At 49.9% G+C, this 14,949-nt stretch overlaps 1 protein-coding gene across 2 annotated transcripts; it reads right to left on the bottom strand.

The window, feature by feature from the left end:
* Window positions 1-279: 279 nt before the first annotated feature.
* On the bottom strand, window positions 280-12,501 carry DLL4 (delta like canonical Notch ligand 4). Of its 2 annotated transcripts, XM_087746230.1 has the most exons (11): window positions 11,771-12,498; window positions 11,371-11,634; window positions 10,905-10,962; window positions 9,953-10,222; window positions 8,870-8,930; window positions 8,637-8,767; window positions 7,084-7,253; window positions 5,775-5,994; window positions 4,589-5,297; window positions 3,722-3,830; window positions 280-2,307 (listed from the first exon to the last, which is right to left on the bottom strand). In XM_087746230.1, the coding sequence occupies exons 1-11, from the start codon at window positions 11,822-11,824 to the stop codon at window positions 2,302-2,304; spliced, it is 2,052 nt and encodes a 683-aa protein (XP_087602356.1). In that variant the 5' UTR covers window positions 11,825-12,498; the 3' UTR covers window positions 280-2,301. The 2 variants fall into 2 exon arrangements, with proteins under 2 accessions (XP_087602356.1, XP_087602355.1); XM_087746229.1 differs by lacking the exon at window positions 280-2,307 and having other exon boundaries at window positions 2,341-3,830; window positions 11,771-12,501.
* Between the last annotated feature and the right edge of the window lie 2,448 nt (window positions 12,502-14,949).

The raw sequence follows: 14,949 nt of genomic DNA, 5'->3' as shown, positions 1-14,949 counted from the left end.
TTAAGCCACAAGCCACTCCGAAATGGTATTAAATCTGTATCTTCCATTCCACAAGTTGTCATGGAAGAGGAAGAGTGAAGCGTTAATAAAAATAACTTTCCTGACAGTTCAGTCCCACTCCATAGCAAGAGAATATATATATGTGGATATATAATTTAAATATTATATAATATATCACAATATAAATATGTGTAACTTTTCTGTCAGATGAATGCCACTCAGCTGAACAACTTTGTTGACATCAGTTAACGGTTATAAAAGCAGCCGACAGCAGTTGGTGTCCAAAATGTAAATGTAGGCGTGACTGCAGGGACCAGGCAGACATGCTTACTTCTGGGGCTTCAAGTAACCTTGGCTGTCACATAATCACGGACCCTGAAGTGTAAAAGGACAAACCACAGTAAACTTCGTAGTAGCAGGAAAGTATTTTCATTGCTTGAAAAAAAAAATAAAATTCAAACTTTGTCATCACATTAAAAACATTACATGAGAAGTAATAAACATATTTACACTTCTGTTTTGATTATAAATATACATTATATACAAAATAATGTTATAAAACGTAGAAAGTTCAGTGCTTCTGATTTTTTTTAAATTACTGAAATACTAGTCTTCAAAATAAACTACAAACAGACAAACTAAAACCCATATTATTGATTTCTGAAGGTCATCTTCAAAATGGTCCTATGTGGTCAGAGCAGAAGGTCAGTAGTGGACATTGTGAAGGGGTCTTGTCTGCACAGTTCAGGGCAGTAGATGGGCTAGGCCAACAACAGGATTTACAAGAGCAGGAATATCGCTGTCCGAGAGATAGCACAGTCCAGGTTTCTTCAAAGAGATCTTGTTTCCTCCCTCCTCATTCTGCCCCACGCCACAGTCTCATCTCATCAGTGTCACAGCACTTTCCACTGGGTATTATTGCTGTAAATATGTGTATAAGAAAAGAGCTTCTACACACCTCTGGTGTCCAGGGGCAGGCTTCCCCTTTTCTGTGTAGCAGTGGGTGGGCATGAAAGAAACAGGACGAGCCTAGAACCTTCTAACTCTAATCTCCACCCATCTTGGCAGAGGGCGTCTCAGTGGGTGTTTCGCTGTTGGGCATTTGGAACCGGGATGAAGGACAGGAGTTGGAGTTTTTTGCAACCAGATGGAGAAGTGTGTGGGGGGGGTCACACTGCTGCTTCTCCTTCAGAAAGTAACAGCTGCAATTTTGAGACTATCTGCAGTAGAAGGTGGCACTTAATTCAGAAACACGACATAAACCCCCAAGTTTGTGTCAAAATAAGGCCGGGGGGAGAGAATGAGGAAGGAGAAGAACAAAATAATGTCTATTCACAATCACTGGTAGTGCAAAGAGCATGAAAACAGCTGAGACAGCTCAGCACATAAAGGTTCTAGGAGCTGATTGATTTTAAACGCATTTGTAAGGCTTTAAATAGAGCTGGGATCACGCCTCCTCCTTATCAATGGGGAAGAGGCAGTACACATTCCTTATGACAACTTTTCCTTCTCCAATGTTTAAATCCACAAAAATCCTGTCCCATATTGTGGCTTGGGTCAATCAGTTCTCCAAAGCATCACCAAATGAGATGACACGTAAATTCGGTATTCCTCTTTCCTTCCTCCTCTCGCCCCTTACGCAGTCTCCAGTACATGCAGCAGGAGAGAGGCGACGCAAATAGATGTGTAGCAGGAAGTATCAACCACCCCTGCCCAATACTGTTCAGGTAACTGCAAAAAGAGCAGCCAAGTCTCTGTTTGGGCTTGTTAGACTCTCTCGACACATTTTAGGCACTTTTAAACCCAGAAAAAAAAAATGGAGACCTCATTTATACTGTATCCATTATCTGCATAGCCATGTGTCTTTCTTCACACCTTCCGTGGCAACATCTGTGATAGTTAAGTGCCTCCTCATCTACCGGCACCTCCCATAACCAGAGTTCTGGAAAGCCAGGGGTTTGTCCATAAGGAACTGGCCTCAGTATCTTTTAAAAACAAATCAGAACAACAACATTTTAAACCCCTCTCTCTTCCCTCTGCCTCCCCTCTTCTATAGCCAATGAGATTTCTGGTATCAAACTTCTGGTATCAAACAAGGGCAGTAAGAACAAAAAGGTGTATTGCATCTTTCAGTAAATTCACAGTCTGTCCAGTTCACCCAGTTCCATCCTCCGCCTGAGAGCAGCACGTTGCATGTAATTAAAAACAGTCCAATCCAGTTCTGAATTGTAAACAATGCAGCAGGAACGTCCATCTACTGGCATTACCAAATCTGAGGTGCAAATGGGCTGATCTTCAGTCTTATACCTGTCAGAATATAAAATAATACCAGGAATGAGAAGGAAGCACAGCATAGAGAGTACTGCAGAACTAACAAACTGTAATTCGAGTATGTCAGGCCAAAGCAATTTAAGCCAGACATTACTGCAGTTTAACTATCCGCGTTCAATGTTTTTGGCTGGGTCCAGAGACAGAGAGTCACCAGCACAAAAAGTCATCTCTATGATGAGTAGCCTCTCTACCTGGTCTGAGGGGAAGAATGCTTACAGGTCTGGGTGCTTACCATTAGGTCTCTGTAAAAAGCATATGGTATGGTTAAATAGCTTGTGTTCAGAAGCCTGAATGATGAGAGGAGAGGTTTCAGGGGCTGCCATCCTGAAAACAAAAACACTTCTGGAGATGCCTGATGTAAATCTGGGAGTCTAGCTTTGGTCAGCAAGATCTTCAAAGGAGGATATGGTATTTAGGTCAGTTAATGGGAATGAAGCATCTAGCTGTCATTTGTATCTTTGAAAATGCTTTCACTTAGTCTTAAACGTTTCATATTGTTGGTTGACTTGTGTTCCAGCTTGCCTTCAGGAGGAAATCTGATATCCACCTGGCAAGGGAGACAGAATCCTGCAGATCTGACTTCACAGATCACTGCTATACAGCACAGCAAGCTTCTCTTGCCTGGAGTCTGAAACTAGTCCTAAAGATGGCTACACGGAAGAAGGCAGGTATTGGTTAGTGTCAAATTGCCTTTTACTTTCATTAAGCCTTTTTCCAAAAGGTCAGTAATCCTTCAGGAACTGGCTGGTTCCTCAGTAGCTGCTTTTTAAGTCTTTAAAGTTCAATGCCAGGCCCTTCCTTTTTCGTGTATCTGTCCTCTGACTTTTCAATATAACATCAAAATCTAGATGTGTTTACCAATAACAGCGTTAACTTCTGTTAGAGAATATATAGTTGGAGCTTAAATGCCAAGAGGCTGAAATCACCTTATTACAGACTTCCTAAACGGCTGTTACGCCTGTCCACTCACACACTCAGCTACCTTCCATCTTCTGCTGGAAATCTACAGCTTTGCCTGTTTCCACAGAACACAGAGGAAAAAACGTGGCTTTACACCAATGGGCCTATGAATGATTATTGTTTCCATTTTTGCTGACTACCTATTTAAGAGGAAATAATCCTACAATGTGCTGAATTTTTATGGGCTGATGTTCTGTGCTTTCGTCTCCTGCTGACTTATCTAAGCTCAAAATCTCTGGTTTAACAAAATCAGAGCTGATAATTTCTTTATTTCCCCCCCCCGTATGTTCTGCGTGGGCCACAGAAGAGGAGAGGTGAACGCTGGGAAGCATCGGGATCCCTGGAAATAACCTTCTCAGATGCAATTCTAAAGGATAATTTACCGCTTTACTTTGTGAATTTATGCCTGCCCACCTGTGTACTTACTTACCTCTGTGGCTATGATGCACTCATTCCTTTCTTCTGTTATCACAAAGACGGACTGGTACATTGAATCCCTCGGAGAGCATATCGCTGATATTCTACATTCCGGCTTTTCACTAAGGCAGGGCAGAGAGAAAAGAACGTTAGTTAACTAGTAACAAGCCTGACTCTCAAAATCTACCACAAATATGGAAGGGTGGAATGAGATAGCCGTGAAGGTGTGGGAGGGAAGTGCAGAGGATGAAGTTTTGCATGTCCTTATGATGACAGGACATTCTACTAGAAAAGTGGAAGTAAGGAATAGCTACTGTCTTCCTATGCTTCTGCCATGTCCAAGCTAACAGCGTTCTCCTCAGCTCCCTCAGTGTAACGGCCACAAGCAGATCCCAGACCAGACTTTCAGTACACGTATCAGAAGACTGATGAGGCAGTGAATACCTGCCCTTTTCTTCTTTTGAAAAAGAGAGTTATTTTTACTCTATTGTTCTTCTCAGTAAGCAGATCAATTTGCCTTCTTAATAAGCAAAATACTTATTTTTAATCACTATGTGCCTTAACTGTTCGTCCTCCAAGATCTATTGAGGAAAGACAGACACTTCTTACTTTCACCGCTGACCTAGCCACTCCCGTTCCCCTTCACAGTAGCCATGCTAGCAGCACCCTGCAAAAACTCTCAATTTAATTGACTTTAACTAAGGATACCACTTGGCCGTGACACACATACTCCAGTATAAAGATTCCTGGCTTTGCTCTGGTTTGTTTTGTATATTATCTGCTCGAGGTTTCTTTTTTCCCCATATTTTCTCATCTGCTTCTAGATCGGTATGAAGATGAGGGGCCTTAAGAAAGACTAGAAGGAAGACTGCATTCTCACCTGTGTAGTCGGAGGGGAGACTTTTCTCCTAAACACTTTTCACTTTTGTAATATTTATCTTCCTGTGTCCCTCTACTTGTCAGGTCTTTTACCAGATTGTAGTCCAGTTTATGATTCTTGGGTTTGTAGTTTGATTTCTCCAGCCCACAGTCCACTTCAAGGTCTTTATTTTTATTGGTGTTTTTGAGCTGGGAAGCTGGAATGAGATTGTCCTTCTGGAAGTCAGACAGGTTGTTCATTGTCTCCAAGTCCTGCTCCGGGTGCATCCTCATCTGCCTGATGACCATTGCTATCATGCAGAACAGTATGAGCAAAGCCACCAGCCCCACTCCCATGGATATGGCAATCCAGGGGACTGGTTTAGGAGGAAGTGTAACGGGCACTGAATAAACTGGCAATTCGCAACGGTTGCCCATGAAGCCAGAAGGACAGTAGCAGACAAAGTTGGCACTGTAAAGTCCGCTGTAGCATGTGCCTCCATTCTCACATGGGCTAGAAGCGCATTCATCTCTGGTTTTGATGTCACAGTTCCTGCCACTGTAGCCTGGCAAGCAAGTGCAGGTGTAATCGTTGATCAGGTCATGACAAGTTCCTCCATTGGAACATGGGTTTCTGGCACAATCATTGATGTTTATCTCACATTTCTGACCAGAGAAACCAGCCCGACAACGACACACACGAATCTGACCAAGGTAAAAGCAATTGCCATCTGAGGAAAAAAAAGTAAAATTAAAAAAAATTAGTCTGCGACGCACTTCACTCGGAAACCTAAACCTCTCCCCGGTTAGCATTATACTATTATACTATTTATACTATTTCAAGAAGAGGGAGGTTATTTTACAAAACAACCACACATCTAGTAGTTCCTTCTAGTTTACCTAATTGTATCACCATGCCTTAAAAATATGCCCCTTCTAAATATGTAATAAAGTTAATTTAATTTACTTAATTCTGCCATCTTCCCCATCACATGATAAACCTTGTGCATTGTTTTGTTGCACAGAAAATGCCAGTGAAAGACAACCCCCCCGGCCCGAGACTAAAATTAGGGTAGATGTGGAATACAGCGGGGGAGAGGGATGAATGTATTAGAGGAAGAGTAGAGGTCAGATTGGATTTCTATCACTTCTGCACTGAAAAGCACAAATGAGTCAGAGACACAAGATTTTTTGATAAAAAGACTCACCATTTGCACACGGGTTGCTTGTGCACCTGTCTACTTTTTTTTCACAGTTTGACCCTGTGAAGCCGAAAGGGCAAACGCAAGTGTAGCTGGCCCCTTGTTCTTTTTCCAAGCATGTGCCACCATTAAAGCACGGAGAATCTATACACGTCAAAGCGCTGTGCTCACAGTGAGTGCCGTAGTAGCCAGGGGGGCACAGGCAGTGATAACCGTTCTCCATATCCTGCAAAACACATTAGGCCACTGTTATTTGAGGGCACCAAATGATAGCTGCTTGCATGCTTCTTTTTGGTCAGCCGTGAGCGCTATTCAGTCCGTTCTCATCCACGCTCTGATGTGGCAAAAGCAACATTTGTAGAGTAAACAACTGCAGGCTGGACTGTGAGGGACAGAGCTGTGAATCGGCCCTACTCAGCGTGTAGGAAGTAATCATGCAGCTACACAAGCAGAGCAGATGCAGTTGTAGGGAGCCTACAGGCAGCTAGACAAAAACATTACTAACACCACTACTGTCTAATGGGATCCCTGAGGTCCTCCCAGAGCAGAATGGCATGTGTCGACCTACACAGCTGTGATCAGGCCAGTTATCCTCAGCACGAGAGCCCTTTTTTTCTTTACAAGGGCTTACGCTGCTTTGCCATGGATAAGTCCCACCACTTAGATCACAACAAAACTGTTTCTTCTTTCCAAGTACTGTATGTCCAAGGCCTTGGGAGAAGGGAGCTAGGGTCTTGCGCCATTAGCTTTAATCTAAACGTGCATCAGATTACATTTGATATCTATAATCAATGAGTCTTTATCAACAGGTAGCATCAATTGTCGACTGGGTCCAAAAACACACCGAAACACTAGACTGCAGGAAACTAAAAATGCAGAACCCTGTTTCACAGAAAGTGTTTCAGCTGATTGCCCTTATAGTGTCTGACACTACACTCCCATAGCAGAAAGCAGAAGTTTTCTTTTATTTGCTATTAAAATACAGACTTAGCGTGTTTCTGTATGAACCTTGATTTGAGAAGCTTCTTTTTTACAGCTCTACTCCCTCACCAGCCTTGGGTCTTGCCAAGCTCTCATAATGACTGCCACAGAAACCTAAGGATCAGTTGACTAGTTCTAATCTAGATGATGCATCTCCTCCTGTAACAGACTTCCTCCCCTGACACCTCTCGGGAAGGGTTCAATATGATAGTTGTGAGCGTCAGTAATGAACCTGTGTACTATCGAATTCCCATTATGTTGTTACAGAACCATTTCTGAAAACGTATACTGGGGCTTGCTTCACACAAAGGCTTTACATTTAAAACGCCCTTACCGTGCAACTACCGCCATTCCTACAGGGATTGCTGTCACACTCGCTGATCTCATGTTCGCAGTCAACGCCGGTGAAGCCGGGTTTGCATGAGCACGTATAGCTGCCCTGGCCAGTGTTCATGCAAGTTGCTCCATTTTTGCATGGTCTGTGGTGAGTGCAGTAGTTCAGATCTGCAAAGATACCGGGAGTTAGAGAGAACGTCTTTGACAGCGGGGAAAAGACACTCATACAAAAACACTTTAGGCAACAAAAAAGTCAAAATCAAGTATTTCATTTTGCTATCAACAGGAATACTGGAGATGATTATCCACATTATTATCAGTAATAATCAGATGTTTCAGATGATCATCGACTTTAGCTATTTCTTTACATCCATCACTGTAATACGTGAGCTCTAAATTTTGAGAGACCTGGCAAAAATTTAACTTTCTTAGTGCTTTGGTATACTCTCCCTTTTTTGTGTGCATAAACTCATTAGCTGCAATGGGATTTAGATGCCAAGTTGGAAAACATACTTCCTAAGCGTGTGTTCTCCGAAAGACTACAGACACTGTGCACAACATGCCACATACTAAAACAGCGAGCCCCATCTATAAAAGGTGTCCTCCGAGGCACATTCTGGGGAGGCAGGGTGGAAATAAAAATGTTTTGGCTTGAAGATTTAAACAAACACTAGAAATGTTTTATTGTTTATTTACCGTGCTCTCTTCTTATGAATGTTAGTAGTTTAAACTGTCTAAATGCTCTGTCAAGCTTGACGGTCCTTTTTTTTTTTTTTCCTTTAAATTTGAGACAGAGGTTAAGCACACAAGTTCATAGGACATTAAGTAGAAAATCTTTATTATCTCTATAAATACCATAGAGTAATTGTAATACAACTGGTTAATAGATAACTACAAGCAGAAAAAAATCTGCAACTTTACTGCTGCTTAATTCAGACTTCGCCATCTTAATCCTATAACTGTCTTGAAAACACTTAGCTTGCTTTGAGCACTTAAGGATCTCAGTGCCAGCAGTGCATATATGGCCTTGAGGACATGACTGCTCAGCTGGCTACGGTTCAGTGATTCAACGGGTTGAATAGGTGGAAGTGGTCTGCTGTACCTTAAAATGGAACCTGTACTTTTCATTCTTGCTTACATGATTTTTCTCTCATGCTCCAGACTTATCACATGAGTTAACTTCCTTGTATGCAAAATAAGGAAGGCTTAAATGATGGTGTTTACTGCTGCTGGAAACTGTTTAGTAAATTGTTATAGTTGTACAGGGAATAAGTTAAGCTTAGCTTGAGCAGGCAGAAAACTTGCCTGTTCAACACTCATCCAGGTGGTTGGTTATTTTTCCAGGAGAAAAACTGCTGGTACCAAAAAGGTTTGCTTGTTTTCAACCAAAATTACTACAAATACCAGTATGTAAGACAGCCGTGATACAAACCAATGCCTACGAACATGTTCCTTGCAGAAATTTAATGCGAGATCCGATGGGTCAGATCCCTTAGTCCAGTGCTGAGGAATACCCAATCTAGAGCCATAAGCACAACCTTCAGAACTAACCTTGATCACAGAAGAGGCCACCCCATCCTTCATCACATATGCACTGCCATTGTGTTTTACAAGTCCCGTGGCGGCAGCCTATATGGGGAATGCATTCATCACAGTAGCGGCCTTGCCAACCAGGACGACAGCTAAAAGAAAATTAAAACATTAATGACATGGAAAAAAGTTTAAGTTTCTATTACAAGGTGACATTTTAAGTGAAGTTCAGATTGCGATTGCCATCTACTCACATGCACTCTCCAGGCTTGTTGCAATATCCGTTCTGTTCAGTACATCCAGACAGACAGATGGCTGTAAAGAGAACATAAAAAAGCAGAAATGTTTAGGTAAATACACATGGTGCTACAGAATACATTTTTAAAAAGGGGCAATGCCAGCTTTAAAAAAAAAATACTTTGAAAACCAGTTTTGCACTTTCAAAGCTTTGTTTTAAAAATTCTCAGTACAGGGAGTTCTGGAGCAGGAGGAAGTGAACAAGGAGAGCCAACATTTGACAAGTTGTGCTTTAGTTTTTCTGTTTATACAACAAACATGAACTCTTGCAACTCCTGCTAGAAAAGGAGCAAGAGGAGGCGGCTTTGGCCTGTGCTAGAGAAAGACTGAAAAAACCTAACGGGACCCTAAGCCTACAGTAAAGATTCCCACTACCACACCGCAACACCTGTCTCCTCTCTGGCAGCAGGAAGGGTGGAAGCATTTGTGTGGGCAAGGTGCTAGCATTTTAACTTGGAATCGATATCGCCGATTCAGGGATACCAGCCAAGAACCTTTCCCTGTGAGCTCACTCTTTGCTGCTAACGCTCGCAGAGGTGAAGCACAGCATTGGTAGTTGCAGCCAAAGGGGCCAAAGTCCTCAGCGTGGAGCTTTCTCTCTCCAGGCGGGGAGTAGAAAGGTCAGCATGGAAACACGGCCCCAAGCACCGACTGGGTAACCGTCCACAATGCGTCGTTACAGCGTTATCGCAGCCACCCTGTTTGAAGCACTGACCGCAATGGCAGCTACGGCCAGGGTCAGGCCAGCTGGCGGGACTGGACAAGGGGACACACGCTTTTGGGCCCCGTTGTCACACAAGCTCCCTGATGGCTCGGGGGGGCCGCATGTTCTCAAAGGCCTCCAGCATCATCCCTCTCCCCGCCACTAACGCCCCGTTAGCGCAGAGGAGGGCCTAGGGCAGCCGGAGCGGGTGATGCTCCCCACCGCACTGAGGCCTCCGGCAGCTTTACCGTCCCGACCGATGCCCACGGGGGGGGCCCCGCTTCTCACCCCCCGCCCTCCCCCGCGCCCAGCGGCCGCCCACCGGCGGGGCACTTACGCTCGGTGCAGTACTCGCCGGTCCAGCCGGGCAGGCAGGCCAGGCTGCCGTCCGCCTCGCAGACGTAGTGTCCGAAGCGGTCGTCGCGACGCTTGCAGAGGCGGGAGCAGCTCTCGCCGTAGTAGTTCTCGCTGCAGACCACCCGGTAGGAGTAGCGCAGCTGGGTCAGCGGGCCGCTCTGCACGTCCTGCGACCAGTCCTCGCCCACCGACAGCGACCGCTGGATCGACATCTGGCTGATGAGCCAGTCCTCCGAGGGCGGCCGGGAGCCTGCGGGAGAGCAGGCACCCCGTCAGCGGCCGGCGGCCAGCGCCCGCCACGTCCCCCCGCCGCAAAAACCACCCACCCCGGAGAGGAGGGGAGCAGGGACCCCTGCCCGCAGAGCTATAGATATATAGATGTATAGATATCGATACATGTGGGTGCGTGCATAGGGGTACGGCCCGCGTACAAGGGTGGCCAGCGGGGCGCACAGGGCGGGAGCGCTCACCCCGGCCGAGGGGGGCTCAGCGGAGGGGCCTTTGAAAGCGAGGGCTGCCGTGAAATATCCTTTTCCTCTCCGCTCAGAAAAACATCCCAAAGCCATTATTCCTTTCCAAAGGGCGGAATTCGAGCAAGGTGTAAAATACAGGAAAAGGCGGCCGGGGCTCGCTGGCAGCCTCCCGGCTTTCTCACCGCAGCCCGCCTCGCTTTCCCACGCCAAAAATAAACCGGAGGAAACGCAATTGTGTTGGGAGATTGGGCCGGGGCAGAATCAAAGCGGCCCCTGATGGATATCGTTGGGGGACCGGCTCCTGACGGCGGGATGAAGCCGGCCCTCCCGTTATCGTATAAACAGCTGAGCGGGGGCGGCCGTCGGCCGGGCCGGGATGGGGGCGGGGGGAGGCCGGGACCGCGAGGGGCGCTCCCGCCGCGCGGGCGCCCCCTGCCGGCGGCGGGCGGCCGTAGTCACCTTCCGGCAGGTAGTTGGCGGGCGCGTGCCAGGCCTGGATGATCAGCGAGAAGGTCCCCTGCGGGGAGAAACCACCGTCAGCCCCGCCGCCACCGCCGCCACCGCCACCGCCACCGCCACCGCCCTCCCCCGCACCCGCCCCAGCCTCTCCGCGGCGCTGCGCGCTGCCCTCCCTCCCGCAGACCGCGGATCCGCAACACCCCCCCCCACCCCGCCCCCCGCCTTTGCTTTCATTTCTCTTAACAACATCGATTATCCCCAGCGCTTCGGGGCTGGATGCGCCTCTTCATCGCCTTTTTTTTTTTTTTTTTTTTTCCCCTTTCTTTTTCTTTAAAGGAAGTTCTGGAAATAAGTCTACAGGCGAAAGTAGTTTGTTTACGTTACAGGTTAGCAGCGCGCCGCGATTAGCCTTCCCGTGCCGCCCTCCTGCCCCACCGCCGCAATCGGGTTTAAAGTGGAATCTCACCGGCCACGTGAAGTTAAAGGGCAACTTAATGGGGCTGTCAAATCTCTCTGTATCCTTGATGCTGAAGGAGTTTATTCCCAGAACCGGGGTGATGATGCTGCCGAAAGTGCAGGAGCCCGGGGAGACCACCGCCTGAAAATGCTTCAAACAGACGCGAAAGAAGGTCCTGCACTGGGGGGAGCAGGGCTTCCCGCTGGCCAGGGACCCGTGGCTGTTCACGAATTCGTGCAGCTCCAGCTGGAAGACGCCAGAGCCGGACACCCTCTGCACAAAGAGGAGACACACAAAATAGCCAAATCAGACCCTACCCCGGCTTTGCCATGCAAACTTGCTTCCATCACCCACTTTACATTTCGCGAACCCTTTTTTTTTTTTTTTTTTTTTTCCGATGTGCGATTACCTGCTGCAAAATCATTAACAGAAACGTCAAGCCAAAGATGCGCGAGGCTGTCATCCTTGTGTTATTCAAGCTTCCAGCTCTTAGTGAGTTTAGTTTTCCTCCTGTATTCCTCAAATGGTCCAAGCGAGCGCCTCTCGGTCGAGGGAGAAAAGAGAGGCGTCGCGGCGATCCTCCCGGGGCAACCTGCTCTTCCAAATATTCCCCGAGCGCCAGCAGAAATCGGAAGGTAAAATCCAGGTGTCGGTCCGTCCCCTTCTGGGAATTAATCCTGCAGCCAACCGCCGACCTCTGGTCGCTGTCGTCGCCTTTATAAACTCCAAAGCCGGGTGGGTTTGGTGAGAGACGCGGAGGGGAGTGCTTAGTGTGGAACCGCTCCTCCTTTAACCGGTGCTAACAGCGCTCAGTAAATGGAAAACTTGCTTCCCTTCGAGCTGTTTATATAGTTGCCTCGCATCCTCACAAGCTCATTATGTAAACTGTCAGTCAGACTCACGGCCGATCCCTCCCCTTTTCCATCTTTCCTTTCTGGAAAAAGGAACCAAATGTTGCGGAGAGCCCTCATATCCAGAATTAATACCCTGCTGCCGCCGCCGCCGCTGCCGCGCTGACCGCCGAGGAGCCGAGCTGATTACCAGCGAGCCGAGCATCTGTTGAGATATTTACGGCGCTCGCACTGGGAGAGTTCCCTCGAAAATCAGACGCCTCTCCACAGAGCAGCCTTCCAGAGCCCCCGAACAATAGAGGATGAAATGTTTAAAAAACACGCCTGCTTGTTTGCTTGTTTGCTCCTTGCCCCCCCCCCCCCCCCCCCGGCTCCGATCGCTCCGTGCCCGCTCCCCGGGGCGGCGGGACGGGGCGGCCCGGCGCTGCGCCCCCCGTCGCGGCCGGGGGCAGGCGGGCAGGCGCTGCCCTGCCGGGCGAGGGCCGGCCCCAGGTGGAAAGTAAAAGTAAAAGGGCGCTCGCTGGCCAGGCGGGCACCCGGGACGGCCCCGCCGCCGCCCCCGGGGCGCAGCAGCCTGCTCCGGGGGCGCCGTGCCGCCGCCCCCGCCTTGCTCCCGACCCCGGCGAACGGCGACGCGCCGAAACCCACCCGAGGAAGGGGGCAAGCGGGGCGGGTGCGGGCGGGGGGACGGGCGCGGCGGGGGTCTGCAGAAAACCGGTGGCGAACGGGCGCTGAAGCGAGGCGGCCGAGGCCGGCGGCGGGGAGGGAGCCCGGCTGGCCTGCTGCTGCCCCGGCCCCCCAAAAACACGGGCAGGGGGGAGACTGGGGCGCTTGCAGGCGGGCGGGAGCGGGGGCGGCGGGGGGCCGCGGGCCGTGTCGAGCTGCCTGGCAGAGGCCGGTGCCGGGCTGCGGTCTGGCGTGTGCCAGTAAAGCCCTTGGCCTGATTGCAGCGTGCGCTTATTGTTGGGTCGCGTGTCCCTCATTAAAGCCAAGCACAGAGAAGGCCTTTCATGTGGCTTTTTATTTCAGCTTGTTAAATGGATGGGAGGCCGGAGGGGGGGAGGGAGAGATAAACCCTCAGCTGTATGATAATGAGGTCTTGCCACCTTTGTGCCAGCGCCCGGCTCCCGGGGCTGCGGACCTCTCCGGCGTGGATCACCTGGGGAGCAGCGCCCGGGCGCAGCGCCCTGCCAGCCGCCCCCGAGCCCCTGCGCTCTCCCAAAGGCTCTCTTCCCGCAGCGATAACTCCCCAGCTCTTTTGGGGGGAGGGAAAGAAGGAAAGCCGAGGTTCTGGCTTGTTTGGAGGCGAGGCAGCGTGGGGAGGGCGCACCCCAGCTAAACTTCCCCGGCCGTCCCGCTTCCCCGCAGATTTCCAGGAAAGCGGCCGCGTTTCCCAGAGCCCGGCTTTGGTCCGGGATGCGGTCAGGGCCCACGGGCGGCCGAGCGCCCTGGGTCGGGCCGGGAGGGCCGGGCACGGCTTCCGCGGGGAACGGCCGAGCTCTCCGCGGGGCAAAGCCACGGGCAGGGCCGCCGGCGGGAACGGTGCCGCCGCACCGACGCGCGTGGGGCGGGGGCCAGGCCAGGAATCGGGGTCGCCGCCAAAAGGGGGATTAAAACTTCTCCTGGTCCCCGCCGCGGCGGGGGAGGCCGGAGCCGGGGGGCAGAAGCGCTGGCAATGTCGGGGGGCTGCAGCCGGGGCCGGGCGCCCCTGGCTTGGCTCCGTCCGCAGCGGCCCGCGGGTGCGGGTGCGGGTGCGCGGCCCCGGCGGGCACGGACGGGAGCCGTGTCCGCGACGGAGATAAACCGCAAGGCAGAGGCACAGGCGAGGAGCTCTTTTGTCTCGGCCTCGTAAACAAGTGGGAAGGAGGAATGTGTCGCCGCTGATGAACTCGGAATTTTGCAGCGATCCGCCCGGCCAGATCCCGGCTTTACCAGCAGCAGCGTCAACTGTCAAAATCAAATCTGATGCTAATAGCTTCGGTACTAAATAAAATGAGAGGCCAGATAACATCAGTGCTTGATAAATGGTAATGAGTGTCTAACCTAGGGGAACAGAAGGGCTGTGGGGCTCTTTAATTCAGTATTGAAAGGCTAGCTGGGTACTGCAGGCTCTAGCAGATGTTAGTATGTGTGTGTTTTGATTTTTGACTTGTATTGGACGTTTATTAGGCTAACCAGAGCCACCCCACGCATGGCCACTTGGTCCAGGCACCATCTGGCACAAGCAGGGCGGCGTGCAAGAATAGGGCCTCGCTTTGGTGCTGAGGATCCACAGGCAGCATCTACCATATGGACCCGGAGCTAATGTAGGTTAAAGCAAGACAAGCTGATCTCTGCTTTTCACAGCTCCGCCAAACCTCTCTGCCGTCCCGGCGGCGTGCACCTTGGCGGCTGGGGAAGCGCTCCCACCTCCGCCTTCCCCAAAACCTGGCAAGTGGGGTGCAAGGCCCCCCGAGCCCTCCCCAGCCCGCTCGGCCGCCCCTGGGCGGCCGCTATTTTTCGAGGCAAACTTTGCGCCTGGTTTCGCTCATTCCCGGCAGGAGCAGAAGTCGCTCCAGCTCCCCACGTGTCGTCCCCCCCAAAAACAAATATTTTCAGAAGCTCGAGTGAGTGGTGCAAAACAGACGCAAAATCCTCCCCGAAACTCCAGGGCATTATTGTGATTGCAGCTATAAAAAGAGCCCATAATAAAATAATAACCGGGGAATATAATAAACCACCTGCTGCATGTTGACAC

This window comes from Nipponia nippon, unplaced genomic scaffold (assembly GCF_047370975.1).
Source record: "Nipponia nippon isolate SJK-2023a ecotype South Korea unplaced genomic scaffold, ASM4737097v1 scaffold_10, whole genome shotgun sequence".
Classification (NCBI taxonomy): domain Eukaryota; kingdom Metazoa; phylum Chordata; class Aves; order Pelecaniformes; family Threskiornithidae; genus Nipponia; species Nipponia nippon.
This window is presented reverse-complemented; position numbering and strand designations above follow the sequence as displayed.

What these genes read in the sequence shown, in the direction of transcription:
- DLL4 (XM_087746229.1), bottom strand. Translation starts at nt 11,824, where the DNA reads ATGACAGCCTCGCGCATCTTTGGCTTGACGTTTCTGTTAATGATTTTG. An exon ending in TGTTAATGATTTTGCAGCAG is followed by an intron (nt 11,635 to 11,770) that starts GTAATCGCACAT and finishes CTCTTTGTGCAG; the next exon opens with AGGGTGTCCGGCTCTGGCGT. An exon ending in CCTTTAACTTCACGTGGCCG is followed by an intron (nt 10,963 to 11,370) that starts GTGAGATTCCAC and finishes TTCTCCCCGCAG; the next exon opens with GGGACCTTCTCGCTGATCAT.